Source organism: Hipposideros armiger, unplaced genomic scaffold (assembly GCF_001890085.2).
Source record: "Hipposideros armiger isolate ML-2016 unplaced genomic scaffold, ASM189008v1 scaffold_1005, whole genome shotgun sequence".
Taxonomy (NCBI): Eukaryota; Metazoa; Chordata; class Mammalia; order Chiroptera; family Hipposideridae; genus Hipposideros; species Hipposideros armiger.
In genome coordinates this window covers 616801-633172 of record NW_017732355.1, presented here as the reverse complement: position 1 = coordinate 633172, position 16372 = coordinate 616801, and the positions used below count along the sequence as shown (strand labels likewise).

The 16372-nt window shown below is 36.3% G+C and overlaps 1 protein-coding gene and 1 pseudogene across 1 annotated transcript in view; one reads left to right on the top strand and one right to left on the bottom strand.

Annotated features, from left to right (window-relative positions):
- PROS1 (protein S) overlaps positions 1 to 16372 on the bottom strand; it is a 74585-nt gene that overhangs the window by 39802 nt on the left and 18411 nt on the right. Inside the window, exons 2-3 of the mRNA XM_019631554.1 lie at positions 7337 to 7494; positions 3599 to 3623 (exon numbers count right to left, since the gene is read on the bottom strand). Coding sequence (XP_019487099.1) covers positions 3599 to 3623; positions 7337 to 7494 — 183 coding nt within the window. The remainder of the gene's footprint in view (positions 1 to 3598; positions 3624 to 7336; positions 7495 to 16372) is intronic.
- Positions 1278 to 1964, top strand: LOC109375939 (60S ribosomal protein L39 pseudogene; annotated as a pseudogene).

Sequence of the window (16372 nt, the reverse complement as noted above, 5' to 3'; positions counted from 1 at the left end):
TTTTTAGAATGAAGCTAGAACTGTCAGCTGGCAAGTGACACAGCAATAACATAGATATGAATGACTCTAGTACTTCCAAAAATGAACTAGTGCCGTCTGTTGCAAACATGCATCATGACTTTTCCGACAACCCAGTATATATAACAGAAAAGTTTAACTTAGGTAGAGCATTTCTTTTCTGTTTTCAGTAGTGGAATTTATTGCATATGCCTATGTATAAATAAAGACCCAAAAATTTGAATAAAAAAATAAATCATAGTAAAAATATATTTTTGCTTCATATTATGGGTTATTAAATAATAATACTTTACATTTGAAGAAAGTTTGTTGCAGCAAAAAGTATATCTCCATATACTTACTTGGTATTCCGAATAGCTCTGAAGTTAGAAAATACAGTTATAGTATGCATTTAAATACAGAACCTGAAAAGTTAAGTAACTTGTTATTCCTGACATAGTAGAAATTTTTAGGTCTGAGACTACGACCTACATCTTATTTACTTATTTACTCATTTGGTACTTAGCTTTTATACCATGCTGCCAAATAAGATAGGCAAAGAGAAGGAAAGATGGGTCAAGTTAGCAAAGAGGAAGTGGAGAGGGATAAAGGAGAAAAAAGAAGAATATTTTATGTAAGGAACTTCTCCAAAATACATAATGTTGTATTAAAATGTTATTTAACTTTATCCAAATATATTCTGTGATCAAAGGTATGTATTTTCTAGAGTGTTGACGCCTATAGAAACAGGCTCAATACGTGGACCTAAGAAACAGGGATTACCATTATGTTTTTTTAATGCACGCTTGTAATTTTTTAATGGTCAAATATTGTCTGTTTTAGTTATAAAATATTGAAATTTCTATCTAAAATGAAGCTGAAATAGTCTTATTACTCTGTCTTTTCTCCACTTTAACAGTGCAAACCCTTAGTTTTTGTTTTAGAAAGTCAAAAGAAGAGACGTTTTTCATGGTTATATATCTATATCTCATTGTTCTTTTAAAATGCAGAGTTTTAGACATTTTTGTTGCATTTACAAATCCAGAGACATAAATATTACCACACAATTTTTATAGTGTCCCTTTCCAAATTTGAATAAAAGTCTTTAAGTCTGTTAGTAGCTGAAAAGGGAAGCGAAGAAAAATGAAGAGGACTAGCTTGATATATTTTGCTAAGTGCTTTGAAAACATTATCTTTTGTCTTGCTAAAAACGTATTAAATTGTTGCTATCCATTTAACAAATGAAAAGACTATGGGTCATAGAGGTTAAATAATTTTAAGATCTTGCAGGAGAAATGTTGGATTGGAAATTATAAAAAGAATTGTTATAAGTCAACTAGAAAACATCCAGCAGCCCATAGAACTGAAATGTTTGATGCCATGGAGTTCTAAAGAGAGAGATCACTGAACTGAGGTCCTGTAGTTGATGAGAGGGTGAATGAGATGTAGTATTTTATAGTTGAGTCTCCTTGGCTCAGCATGTGCCATACAAATAAATTTCAGGCCATTGTGGACACTCAAAAAATGGAAGAGTAACCACTCCAGGATTATGAAAAAGAGCACTTGTCTTTTTCACCGCTATCCTAGGGCGTGCGGTTGACTCTTCTTCGCCATGTCTTCTCACAAGACTTTCAGGATCAAGTAGTTCCTGGCCAAGAAACAAAAGCAGAATTGGCCTGTTCCCACAATGGATTCAGATGAAAACTAGTAATAAAATCAGGTACAGCTCCAAGAGAAGACATTGGAGAAGAACCAAGCTGGGTCTATAAGAAATAGCACATGAGATGGTACCACATATTTATGCTGTGTCAGAGTTGCTTGGATCTTAACCATGATACTGAAAAGATGGGTACTTTCTGAATAGCTGGGTGTGTTTCATTGGAAAATTATGGGAAAAATGAGTTTTCTTTTAATATGTTTCTGTACTAGTATGTTGATTCAGTAATAAATATGTGAGGCCTTCTAAAAAAAAAAAGAAAAGAGAAAAAAAGAAAAAGAGCACTTGGCTCTAAAAGAGGCTTCTACACAAATCTTAGGGTCTTATCTTTTTTAAATGTCCTAAATATAAGTATGTATATACAATCATTTCAATGTAAGGCTCCCTAGGAAAGGGGGAAAGAAAGAAATATTACCCCACCTAAAGATGGTCTCTGGAATGTTTGCATAACAAAAAATATAGCCCTAAACTGTAACTAAACCCTCAAATTGTAAGAGAAATAAGAGTTTAATAGAAAGTTATTTACAAAATTATATTAATAAGTTTTAAGCTGCATAGTTATTAATGTATATCAGCGTACGCTTCTACTTTTTTTTCAAGGAAGATTCACTTTTCATTTTCTGCAGGGCCTGCTGCTCAAGTTTGCTGGGGTGAGAGTTGGGGCAGAAAGATGCACAGATGGGGAATATTTTGAGCCTAAAGGAGAGAAAGCACACCTTAGTGGGCTGGATCTACAGAGAATCCCATCAAAAGAGGTGTGTAAATTATACTCGACTTTTGTTGTTAGAAAATGTTGACAACTATCCAAAGTAATACTAATACAAAATAATTTTATATTTGCTTAAAGCAAACTGAAACCTTGTTATCTTTAATTGATGTTTAGTTGAAATCATCTAATCTGTTTGGGTGTGGAAACAACACCTCAGTCCTTGAGAGTCCAGAATTGTGTACAAAAGCAAAACATAGGGAGGGATACTGTAGGGAATGATGAAATGATGTTGCAAAGGGAGAGGTTGTTAATAATTTTTATAAATACTAAATGATAATTATTTATGCCACAAGCTCTGGAGAGTACAAAGGTTTCTCCTTTCATTAAAAGATAACCCATGGGGCCAGGTGAGTGGCTCGTTGGTTAAGAGTTGGGCAGCAGGGCTCAGTTAAGCACTAAGCAGCAGGGCCACCAGTTCAAATCCTGCATGAGCCAGTGACACTTGCCCTCTACAGCTAAGATGGTGAACAACAGCTCGACCTGGATCTGGGCTGCCATGAGTTGCCGCCGATGGTGTAGGCTGCAGTGGGGCTGCAGTGGGCTGCCATAAGCTACTGTGAGTGGCCGGCAGCCAGCATGAGCGGCCAGCAGTGTGAGCTGCCATAAGCCACTGTGAGCAGCCGTCCAATGGCCAGCAACCGATCTGCCTCAGCCAGGAAGAGCATAATGATCACAATACCAACATGGGCCAGTGAAGTGACGTCCTACACAACTAGACTGAAGAACAAAAGGACAGCAACTTGTCTGTTCCCCTTCCCCAATTCCCCAGTGCTGTTCCCATCCCCCCAATTCCCCAATAAAATCTTAAAAAAAAAAAAGATAACCCATGACCTAAATCTAACTTAAGCATTAGCGCAATGACTCTTCATGAGAACGACACAAAAATAGAAAGACTAAAAGTCAGAATGTCCCATGGTAATTAAAGAACCATTCCAAATTTTTCTACATAACTTAAAAAAAACCCCAAAAAACAGAAATACTGCATTTAGAATGGGTTTACTCCCAAGGCTCATGAAATTGTATTGGATGAAATATGTGGGTGGAGGGATGGACTTGATCATATCTAAGTTCCCTTCCATTACTAAGATTATATGATTGAAATATTTTGAACTTACCTAAATATTTTGGATAAAAATAGTCCTAGAAAGAAAGAAAAGAAAAAATATCTTAGTAAACCTTTATTTCACTATAGAATTAAAACAATTTTAGTGTTTTATTTTATTTTAAAGATACAAATAAATTCCATATAACTGTCATTTTTACATTACAACATTTTTTCTATAATAAAATATACCAGAGGTAGATAACTAATAATGTTATGCTAATACTTAAGTCAATATTGATCAATTAAATCATGCTTCACAAGCTTCCAATCTGAAAACCAGTTCTATTGAAGCTGTTAAATGTAATAACACGTGCCCCCTTTTGGTAAATCCATTAATTTCTACATAATAATTACATACCCATTTGACACATTTCATGTCATGCTAATTACACACACCAGATTCAATGTTGAATAACACTGACATCATCTGAAGTGAATTGAAGTAGACATTTATCTTTCAGCATCATACGTACATGTATACCTTACTTATTACTGTATTTTGCTGTGTATAATGCGCTCCAGTGTATAATGTGCACCTACATTTTTGGCCCAAACTTTCAGGGGAAAAAAAATCTTTCATTTTAATTTTTTAATTCAAATTTTTATTTGTTTACATTTAGATACTTGTTTTTTGTATTATAAAGGAATTAATTACAAAACACAAGAACAGATACAAGGTACAAGAAATCTTATGTACCGGTAACAAATTTATGATATTTATACATCATATAAGGCCAAGAACTCTTCATCGTTGCAAATTTGTCATGAGTTCAACAAAACTGATTATCGTATTCCAGGGTATTATTTTGCATATGCATATTGTTATTGATTTCTAGAGATACACTTTTAACTTATAAGAATAAATATAATCAGCCGAGTGGTGTGTTGGTTAAGAGCTGGCTTGGGACGCCAGCTCTGAGCAGCAGAGCCCTGGTTCAGACCCCACAAGGGTGCCGGTGACACTGCCCTCTACAGCTAAGATAGTGAACAATAGCTTGACCTGGAGCTGGGCTGCCAGGAATCGCCGGCGACGGCATAGGCTGCAGCCCCTGCTGCAGTGGGCTGCCATAAGCTACCATGTGTGGCTGGCAGCCAGTGTGAGCAGCTGGCAGCCAGTGTGAGCTGCCCAGAGCCACCATGAGTGGTCTCCAGAGACTGGCTTCCGATCTACCTCACCCAGGAAGAGCACAATGAAAATACCAACATGGGCCAGTGAAGTAACGTCCTCCACAACTAGACTGAAGAACAAAAAACAAAGGACAGCAACTTGTCTGTTCCCCTTCCCTGATTCCCGAACACTGTTCCCCTCCCCCAATCCCCCACTTTAAAAAATAAATCTAAAAAAAAAAGAATAAATAAAATAATTAAAAACATTTATATAGATATGGAATTAGTACTACCCATGTATAGTGTGCATCCTTATTTTTCCCATGTATAATGTACATCCAAATTTGGGCAAAAAAGTGTGCATTATACACGGCAAAATACGGTAATTGGTTATGAACCAAAAGTTAGTCTGTAAATCAGTAATTTGGACTATGGAATGCACTTTACCAAAGAGAGAAAAATGTCAAAAATGATTTCTAATGGTACGGTTCCTAGGCTGGTTCATGAATGCCCTCACACGCCATAATATATCTGTGTAAATATTAATAGCACAAAAACACCTCATGAGAAACCAGTATCCTAAACAGAAAGGTACTGAAGTACAAAACATAACTTCATCCAGTACAGAGCCAAAGTCCTCACTGTTTCCTCTTCTCACGTATAAATCTACACAACATTTATCTACTAGTTTATAAGGATGGGATCTCCACCAAGTATTTCAGACAGCAGTGTTGTCTTCCACAGACCAAAGCCAGGAGGATAAGCGACAATGAACGCGTTCAAAAAGAGATGATGTGATGGTGAAAGGAATATATTAGGCAAAATGGGGAGGTAAACAATAGGGTAGGGATTGGGAATGTGGACTAGGGTGTTAGGGATGTGGATAGTGAGTGGTTTTGGGAAAGGAGAGAATGAGAAGGAACAAATGTTGTTTCTTTCCCTTCATTTCTCCCATTTCTTCCTTTCTCTCTCTATCATATCTTTCCCTTCTGCCAGTGAGACAAATATCAGAATGATGGAGGAGAGGAAGCACATTCATGAACTTCCCTTCTCCACTATCTTCCCCTCTCTCCCTTATTGTTTTCTAACTCATTCCCAATTTGCTACTCAGAGGCTAAGCTGTAAGAACATATCTATAGTGTTAGAAATGCATAGTCAAATATTTATGGGTGGCATAATAATATGGTACCTCAGACATGCAGGCTTGCTTTAAAAATGTTCCAGCAAAACAAAACAAAATTAGGGTGGGTGAGGCAGAGAATAGGTAAAAGTCATATGGCAGGTTGTTAATCATTGCTGAAGTGGGAGGAAGGTATATTACACTTTATTATATTGTTCTCCTTACCGTAGTATATATTTTAAATTTCCATGATTAAAAATAAATCTGTGTGTGTGTGTGTGTGTGTGTGTGTGTATGCATGTGTGTGTATCTATTTCCTACAAAATAAGAACATCTGCTATATTGTGTGGAATAAAATATTTTTGTCTCGCCAATTATTGCTTATCCACAAAAGCAACAACACTGCAGGAAATATTTTGATTCAATCCCAGAGAGTATTAAAAATAAATCTTTGAGTTACCTTGGAAAAACTTCCCTTTGAACCTATTAGAGTAGGTGGAGGTAACACAAGAGAACACAAGTTATTACTGTCTTGGAAAAGTTCTCTAACTAGAGAGATGGTTCTTTCTCATTATCTCTCATCTAGTTTCATGGTCTCAAGAGCTATGGCAGAGGTAAAGGAGATACTTTTTATATGTTTTCTCCTTCATTTCCTTTTGGTTATATAGTTCATCTCAAGAAAAAATATCTGAGGTAACCGTGAAGGTTATCAAACTTGAATTCTCAAGGTCACCCTCACCCTAATTCTTAAAGGCAGTTTATTCTCCTGCTATCTGCAGAACATGTCAGAGCATATCCTCCCCTAGGAAATAAGAGGACTGAAGATAAGGTCTAGCGGCCTCATATGTCTATGATATTTAGGGGTCTTTAGGATTAGAAATTTTAAAACTAACTTGGAAACATTTATACACTAAAGATAAAAATTCTAACCCCAGGGATGACTGAAGATATAAAATGGCTCAGGAAACTTCCCAAGGGTTTATGGAATAAATTAAAGTATACTTGGGGAACATAGCACTGAATGAATTCTTTAGTAAGCATTCCCTGACTAACTATTATGTATGAAGTCTGGATTAAAGCCTTAAAAATGCCAATGGAGAGATTTAATGAAATATAGTGATAACAAAGCGATCACATGTGTGCATATGCACACACACACAAACACACACACACACGTACCCTATACTTAAGATGACTTCCCCCCTCATCCAATACTACCAAATTCCGGTTGGGAGAAATGATTTACAAACCAAGAGGTCGATGCTATTTGCTAATACTGAGGTATAATTGAATTATACTTTGGTCAAAGCATATTGCTTTTGTCAATACTGTCTTCCTAACAAGCACACCTTCCTTTGAAGGTACTTCCTCCTGAAATGCTTCAGTGGTTATACGTGGAACATGACATACACAATCACTAACTTTAAAAAGGAACACAAGAAAGCAAAGACTGAACCTGGAAATGTTCCATCTGTAACTGTAAGTCTAGGTGTGCTAATATAAATTTTCATGAGTTCTTACCGTTTCAGGGTTATTTTCAAAGATCTCCCGAGCTTCTTCTCTATTGCACACTTCTTCGATGCATTCTCTTTCAAGGTTGCCCTTTTGGAATTCTTCAATCCCATGATTTGCCCGACGCTTCCTAACCAGGACTTGTGAAGCATGTTGTTTTGACAAAACTGAAGAAAAACATAAGTTTATATGAATATTTCATTTTTCCACCTAAAATTATTGTTAAATATATTTAACAAATAATAAATATTATTTTGTTAAACGATGAGAATTAAAATCATTTTCTGCCTGTGAATTGTATGACATTTAAAATCAGTGTGGTCGAACTGAGAAAAAAATGTAGATACAGAGCACTTTGTTAAACAACTCAAAGAGCAGGTTTGGTGTGCAGCTACAGCACTTGCATAATGATCTACACAAATTATTCAAGTTCCTGCTTGAGGTCAAAGTATGCCAGGCAATACTTACTGCTTACTTTATAACTACATTGGAAATAGCATCATGCTGAAATGACTATGTCAAAAGCCATAGCCATACCATCTTTAAAGCTAGAGTAATAAACTTTCTCAATTTTTAATGGAAAACTTACATGATCGCCGAGGAGATAGAGAAATGCAGAGTATAGTCCAATCAGCTATTTAAAAAATACTTGATAGGCTAACACACTTCATTATTCATACAAACAGGAAAATCAAAATTCATAGCAAAAGGAAGACCATACAGAAGGCTCTTGGATCCACAGGGACTAATCCTATCATGACCTCTATGACCTTCTTCATACTCTAGTGAACAGCATTTCAATCCTATCAGAAATGCCCCCAGTTCTTTGCTCCTCATGATACAGTTCTCTATATTTATGTCCCCACAATCTATCCTCCCATTCTTTCATACACTCACACCAATCAGGCTTTTATCCATGACTAAACCACGCTGTTCTTACCAAGGTCAAAATACTAACTCTAATGGTTAATTATCAGTCCTCATCTTACATGATCTACCAGTAACACTGGACAATGTTATTGCTTTCTGGATGCAATATTTTAACCTGGCTTACAAGTCATCATGCTTTTTTCATTATTCTTACATCTCATAAGCCAGGCCCTAGTCATCTCCTCCTTTTGCTGACCTCTTAATATTAGCTGTCTATTTCTTGGTCCTATTCTCTACCAACATTCACTCCTTTGATTATCTCAGTCTCTTTCATGGCTGTGACATAATAATATATTATACATCCAGCTCAAGCCTCCCTCCTCACTTTAGTTCATATGTCTAGTTGGCTACTGGACATCTCCACATGGATGGTAAATAAAAATCTCAAACATGGCGGACATGTTTGAACTTTCAATTTCTCCACCCCATCTGAATGTGTCCATTTGAAGCCTCCTAGTTGATGGTAACTTCTAGGTGTACAAAAATCTTGAAATAATCCTTCATTCCTCTTTCTTCCCCCTCATATTCCATTTCACATTATCATGAAATTCTCTCAGCTTTCTCTTCAATATTTATAGAAGATAAGACCACTTCTCACCACCTCAACTGTTATTTTTGGTATAACTGTTTTCATTTTAAAACTTCCATAATTAAAATTAATAAAACATGTCCTTTCACCAACTATGAGTGAAGATTAAAAAATCAGTCAATACTATCTGTGGCATTTAAATATGTGAAGAAGATCAGTTTTGACAAAATTATTAGTAATTTGTGAAACTTAACTAATTAATATTATTCATTATTGTGACAGACGAATATGGATGTCCACCTTTTCTCAAAAAATTTATTAACATAATTAAAAATGATTAACGTATTACTTTTTCACGTTTGTTACTATAATATTTATTTTATTTAAAAATATTTAATAGAATCATTATATAGAATATCTAAGAAAAAAAGGCAAATTAAAAAATTGGTAACTTCAACTGTATAAAAATATTTAAATAGTTAAAAAACAACAAAAAATATATAATAAAATTCAACATCAAGCAACAGATTGGAGGAAAATATCTGTATCATATAGAATAGAAAAAAATACATCCAAAAGTTACAAGCAACTTTTGCAAATTAAAAAAGTAAAACAACAAGGCTAGCAGAGTAGCGCGTTGGTTAAGAGTTGGCTTGGAATGCCAGCTCTGAGCAGCAGAGACCCGGTTCCGGCCAGTGACGCTGCACCCTGTACAGCTAAGATGGTGAACAATAGCTCGACCTGGAGCTGGGCTGTGGTGAGTCGCCAGCACAGCGTAGGTTGCAGTGGGGCTGGCCAGCAGCTGGTGTGCGCTTTTGTGAACTTCCTTGAGCCACAGGGAGCGGCAGTCCAATGGCCGGTGAGCAACTGCCTCACCCGGGTAAGAGTGCAATAATAATACCAACATGGGCCAGTGAAGCAACGTCCTCCGCAACTACACTGAAGAACAAAAGTACAGCAACTTGGCTGGCTGAGTGGCTCTGTTTGTTTAAGAGCTCGCTCAAGAGTGCGAACTCTGAGCAACAGGGTCGCCAGTTCAATTCATGGCCTGAGCTCAGCTGCAGCTGAGCTGCCAACAAGTGGCAGGATGGCTCAGCTAAGAAAAAAAAAAAGACAGCAACTTGTCTGTTTCCCTTCCCCGATTCCCCAATGCTGTTCCCCTCCCCCATTCCCCAATAAAATCTTTTTAAACTAAAATAAAACAACAAAAGCCAACCAGTACAGGAATATGTACAAGATTAAATACAAAATAATTCAAATAGTATAAATAAAATATGAACAAAACAATATAAATAAAATCATACACACCATCTCACTCTGGTCAGAATGGCTATCATCAATAAATCAACAAACAAGTGCTGGCAAGGTTGTGGGGCAAAGGGAACCCTCATGCACTGTTGGTGAGATTACAGATTGGTGCAGCCATTATGGAAATCAGTATGGAGGTATCTCAAAAAACTGGAAATGGAACTACCGTATGACCCAACAATTCCACTCTTGGTTATCCATCCAGAGAAACCCAAGACACTAATTTGAAAAAATATATGCACCCCTATGTTTATTGCAGCGCTATTTACAATAGCCAAGATTTGAAAACAACTGAAATGCCCATCAGTAGACGACTGGATTAAGAAACTGTGGTACATTTGTACAATGGAGTATTACTCTGCTATAAAGAATGAAATCGTACCATTTGGGATGATATGGATGGACCTAGAGACTATTATGTTAAGAAATGTCACTCGGAGAAAGACAAATACCATATGATTTCACTTATATGTGGAATCTAAAAAACTGAATGAACGAGCAAAGTAAACAGAAATAGACTCAGAGATACAGAGGAAAAACTGATGGTTGCTAGTTGGGAGCGGGGTGGGGATGAGGGAGAAGGGAAAGGGATTAGACAGCATAAATAGGTAACTATAGTATTGCCACAGGGACATGAAAGACAGTTCAGGGAATGTAATTAATAATGTGGTAAATATTTTGCAGGGTGTCAGGTGGTCACATGTCTTGTTAGGGAGACTACTTCATGGATGGGGTAGAGGCTTGATCACTGCACTGTACACCTGAAGCTGATGTTGTATAATATTGTATGTCAACTATAATTGAATATATATATATAGTCACGGGACGTGAAGTATAATGTAGGAGTGGAGTCAAGGAAATTACAATAGATATGTATGATATGTGGGGGGAGTGGGGCGGCGGATTGGGGGAGGGGGGTTGTCACTTTGAGGGGTAAAAAGTATAAATATTGCACTGTGTTGTACACCTGAAACTAATTTAAAAATATAAAATAAAATAAAATCATACACACATCACTACAGAGAAAAAATATATGGGCAATAAACATATGAAAATATGTCCAATACAAATTTAAGAAAACAATTATAGTTTTGCCTATTCAATTTGCAAAAATGTAAAAGACCGATAATGTCAAGTATTGGTGAGGATAAGAGAAAACAAGTATTCCTGTACATTGGTGGTGGGAATATAAACTGGTAAGCATTATTGTAAGGTAAATTGGTAGTACTTGAAAATTTAAAGCACATATACTCTTCAACTTAACAATTCTACCTCTAACTATGTCCTACAGATACACATTTCTGCTGGAAAAGGCAATGCATAAAATGTTTATTGGAAGATTGAAATATCAAAAAGAATTAAAATCAACCTAAACAGCAAGAAGAGAATGAAAAAATAAGCTATAAAATACATCTGTACCATAGAATGATAAGCAGCTATTACAAAGAAGAAACATAACTTTTGCACTGAAGATCTCCAAGATATATTAAGTTAAAAAATGGAAATTGTGGACCACCACACCTAACATATAATCCTACATGTATCAGCCAAACTTGTAGAGATGTAAATATTATGTGGACAAATATATAGAAAAGAGTGAAAACACTCTCAAACTGCTAACTGCAATTATATTTGAAGAAAAGAATATAGTATAAAATTCTGGTTTAGTTATTTTAGTATATGAACAGAACATAACTTTTTAATGAAAAATTTTCAAAGCACAAATAAAATCTATAAATTATGCTTCGAATCCTGATTTTTTTGTTTTGTTTTGTTTTGTTTTGTTTTTAGCTGAGCCATCCTGCCACCTGTTGGCAGCTCAGCGGCAGCTCAGCTCGGGCCAGGCATCGTTGAATCCTGATTTTAAACACAGAGTTCTTTCACTAAGATGAGAAATAATATAAATAGCTAAATTTATTTTCATTTATTTCTCTTATTACCTCTTACTTAATATGAAATAAATACTCAAAGTTTACCATAGAAAGAAGAAAAAAAGCAAAAGATTAATCAACAATCACCATAATTATTAGTTGAATAATTACACATCTTTTGAGCTAATTAAGTAATGTTACTTTGTTTCTCTTAGTTGCCAAAACAGAAGTGTAAATGTGACAACTAACTAAATAAGTACAGTGTTTGGGTTATATTTTTAACTCTATCTCTTGTCATCTTTATCACTGCTCATTAAGATGAAGATTAAATCAAGGCTGTGTGTATTTAAAGATGCTATTCTATGAGCATGCTACCCTCCAAGTGTATTACTTACTGATAAACAGCAGCCCCGTCAGCAATGAAAGAGTTTGACATTTGCAATTATCTCATGTATTTGAAGTAGTTTTAAGCATCCTACATTATAATAAATGTAGCAAAACTTGGCCCTTCTGAGCTTCAAAGCAAATACATGAATCTTTCTGAGGAAAGCAATAACACCTTTTTTGAAAGATGAATACACTAATTCAATAATAAAAAATATATAAAGGTCAAACGCACTTAGGAAACAAACAATAAACATTGCTCTTTGGCATTTCTTTCTGACAGAATATTGATATTTAAGAATATCTCTTTCCCAGGACATATAGATGGCCAATAGACATATGAAAAAATGTTCAATATCACTAATCATCAGAGAAATGCAAATTAAAACCACAATGAGAAATCACCTTACACCTGTCAGGATGGCCATCATCAATAAATCAACAAACAACAAGCGTTGGCAAGGATGTGCAGAAAAGGGAACCCTTGTGCACTGTTTGTGGGACTGCAAATTGGTGCAGCCCCTATGGAAAACAGAATGGAGGTTCCTCAAAAAATTAAAAATAGAACTACCTTATGACCCAGCAATTCCACTTTTGGATATTTATCCAAAGAAATCTAAAACACTAATTCAAAAAGATATATGCAGCCCTATGTTCACTTCAGTGTTATTTACAATAGCCAAGATATGGGAACAACCAAAATGCCCATCAACAGACGATTGGATAAAGAAATTGTGGTACATTTATACGATGGAATATTACTCTGCCATAAAAAAAGAAAAATATTACCATTTGTGACAACATAGATGGGCCTGTAGGGTACTATGTTTAATGAAATAAATCAGACTGAGAAAGAAAAATACCATATGGTCTTACTTATATGTGGAAGCTAAAGAACAAAATAAACAAACAAAACAGAAACAGGCCCATAGATACAGAGAACAAATTGATGGGTACTAGATGGGAAGTGGGGGTGGGGGGCTAGGTGAGAAAGGCGAAGGGCTCAGGAAGTACAAATTCATAGTTACAGGAGAGTCACAGAGATGTAAAACACAGTATGGGGAATATAGTTAGCAGTATTGTAAAAACTACGTATAGTTACAGATGGGTGCTAGATTTATTGGGGGGATTGTTTCATAAATTACATAAATGTCTAACTACTATGCTGTACACCTGAAACTAATATAAAATTATATTGAATGTCAACTGTAATTTTTTAAAAAATGGTCATGGGGATGTGTAGTGCAACATGGGGAATATAGTCAATAATCTTCTAACAACAGTACAGTGTTGGGTAGCTAGTTGACTTGTTGGGGTTATCACCTTGTAAGTTACGTAAGTGTCTGATCACTATGTTGTACTGTACACCTGAAACTAATAATAAATAAATAAATATATGTATACATATTCATTCTGTGAGATATATAAATATATATAACTCAGTGAAGTATGGCACAGAATTAGCTTTTAATAAATTGATAGTTATTAAATATATTAATATTTTTAAAGTTAAAAAAAAGAATATCTCTTTCCCTACAAGGACCCCCCACTGCAGGACACAGACCAGGTATAACAACACATATTATATTCATGTTTGTGAAAGGGGAAGTTTTCAAATGTATGGGGAGAACCATGGTTGTAGTTTAAAGGAATGCCCACATGAGTTGATAAAACTAGAAGGAAACACAATAACTTCCATTATTTCAGAGACGATGCAACTCAGGTAAAGAACATGCAAGATATTTGCCCTATGTTATAAAGCTAAAAAATAGCAAAAGTATGACTTAGACCACAGATATTCCAATGCTCAGGCCTGAAACCATCTATTACTATTTGATGTGTCTCAGAAAACAGGCAGAAGTTTCTGAGTTGATTGATAAGAGGAATATTAAAAAGGAAACTTGTTACACCTCTGACCTAAAGGATCATGCAGCCAACAATAATAAAAAAACTAATTTTGTCTAAGTTTGAATGTCATGTTTTATTTCCTCCAAGTTCAACCCAATAATGCTTTAAATTGCCATGGTATTTAATAATTTTCAAAGTGTATGTTAGTTATTTCATTTGATTGTCATATAAATAATGAAATAAATTATAGGATAGAATTATCATCCCCATTTTCCTAATGGAGAAATTGGAGCAGAAAGTGGTTACATGATTTGCCCAAAGTCATAGAGCTAGGGAGTGTGCTAATGGAACAGGAATTTACATATATCTATCCTCGTAGTCCACTGCTCTTTCTTCTGTGTAGTCTGTCACTCAAATGCCCACAATGTATTTAATTTAAAAAAAAAGAAATTATGTGGTTGTGGAGTGGACAAGTTTGATATTTTACATAAGACATTTACTGTCCTTTATAAAATAAACCCATCCATCTAACAGAGTGCTTTTGAAGGAGCCTACTATTCCTTGTCAAAAAGACGTAAACAAGACATCACAGATCAAAGCTAAGAACTACAGAACTGTAGGAAGAGACAAATACAATATGTGGTTAGAAGTGCTTTTAACAGCTGGCTCAAAGTCTATCTGCCCCAAAACATCCACTTAACTGGCCTGCAGGAATGTCTACAAATTTATCATAATAATAGCCATGGCACATAAACTGGTAAATGCTGTGTTTGCATTATCTCTTTTAATCCTAATCACAACTGTTCTAAGTAGAGAGTAATTTTCCCATTTTACATATGAACTCAGGGAAGTTTAGCTCAATTTTACCAAGTTCACACAACTGAGAACAGAGCCATCCAAGCTGGCCTCCAAAACCTGTTCTATTTTTGCATTACCACACTGTCTCTAATCATTTGTTTCACTTCTTTAGATTAAGAAGTTTTTCAAGAATATCCTTGTTAAAACCCAACTATGTTACTTGAAAAGTGTTACATTCAGATTCAAAATTTTAGGTTACAATGTTTAGTTATGAGTTGTTCAAGGTAAGAAGTATGACTGAACCTGCTTGTTTTCTTAACTCATCTGAATCATTCCTTCTTCAACATAGTGACCATAGCAGGTTGAACAGTTATGTCAATAACATGACAATTATTCAAACACTAACTGAAATTCTCTTTTGAAACTGTCTTCACAGCCTTCATGTGTGCTCTCCAAGCTTTTCTGTGGGGGCAAATCTTAGTTTTTTCCAGCATGCGTTTCATTGTCTTATCTCCAAAACAGAACTGTATTATTATTGGTACTTCACTCAAGCACCTGTAATAAGAATAGCGGTGTTAGTATTGCCTCTGCTCACAGGAAAATTCCTCCACTGTTCACTTCAGTTGGACCTTAGTCAAGGGGGGACCTTTCTTCAGGCCCATTTCCCACTTAGTTCTCCCGCTTTGTTCAGGCAGGTCAGAACCACAGAGCTGCAGGTTTGGGGCACAAAACTGATCAGTCAGATGAGGATGAGGTAGCAGATGGCGGAGGCCCAAGCTTTAGGACAGCTCATCTTCTGAATCTCTTCCATTCTGCTCTCTTGTCCTTTGCAAAGATGATTCAAAAAATCCTCCCTCCAAAAGCTCATGTCTTTTTTAGTTTTCCTTTCTGTCTCTGCTTGGGGGAGGGAAACAGCATTGGGGAACTGGGGAAGGGGAACAGACAAGTTGCTTGCTGCCCTTTTGTTCTTCGGTCTAGTTGTGGAGGACGTCGCTTCACTGGCCCATGTTGGTATTATCACTGAGCTCTTCCCGGGTGAGGCAGATGGGTCGCTGGCCACTGGACGGCCGCTCACAGCAGCTCTTGGCAGCTCATGCTGGCTGCTGGCCACTCAAGGTAGCTCACAGCAGCCCACTGCAGCTTCACTGCAGCTTACACCATCGCCGGCAACTCAGGGCAGCCCAGCTCCAGGTCGAGCTATTGTTTACCATTTTAGCTGTAGAAGGGACAGCATTACTGGCCCTTATGTGGGATCTGAACAGGGTCTCTGCTGCTCAGAGCTGGTGTCCCAAGCCAATTCTGAACCAACGCACCACTCGGCCGGCTCTCCTCAGGCCCTTATCTGATGCATCCCAAGAATGAAAAACTGCCCCTAAA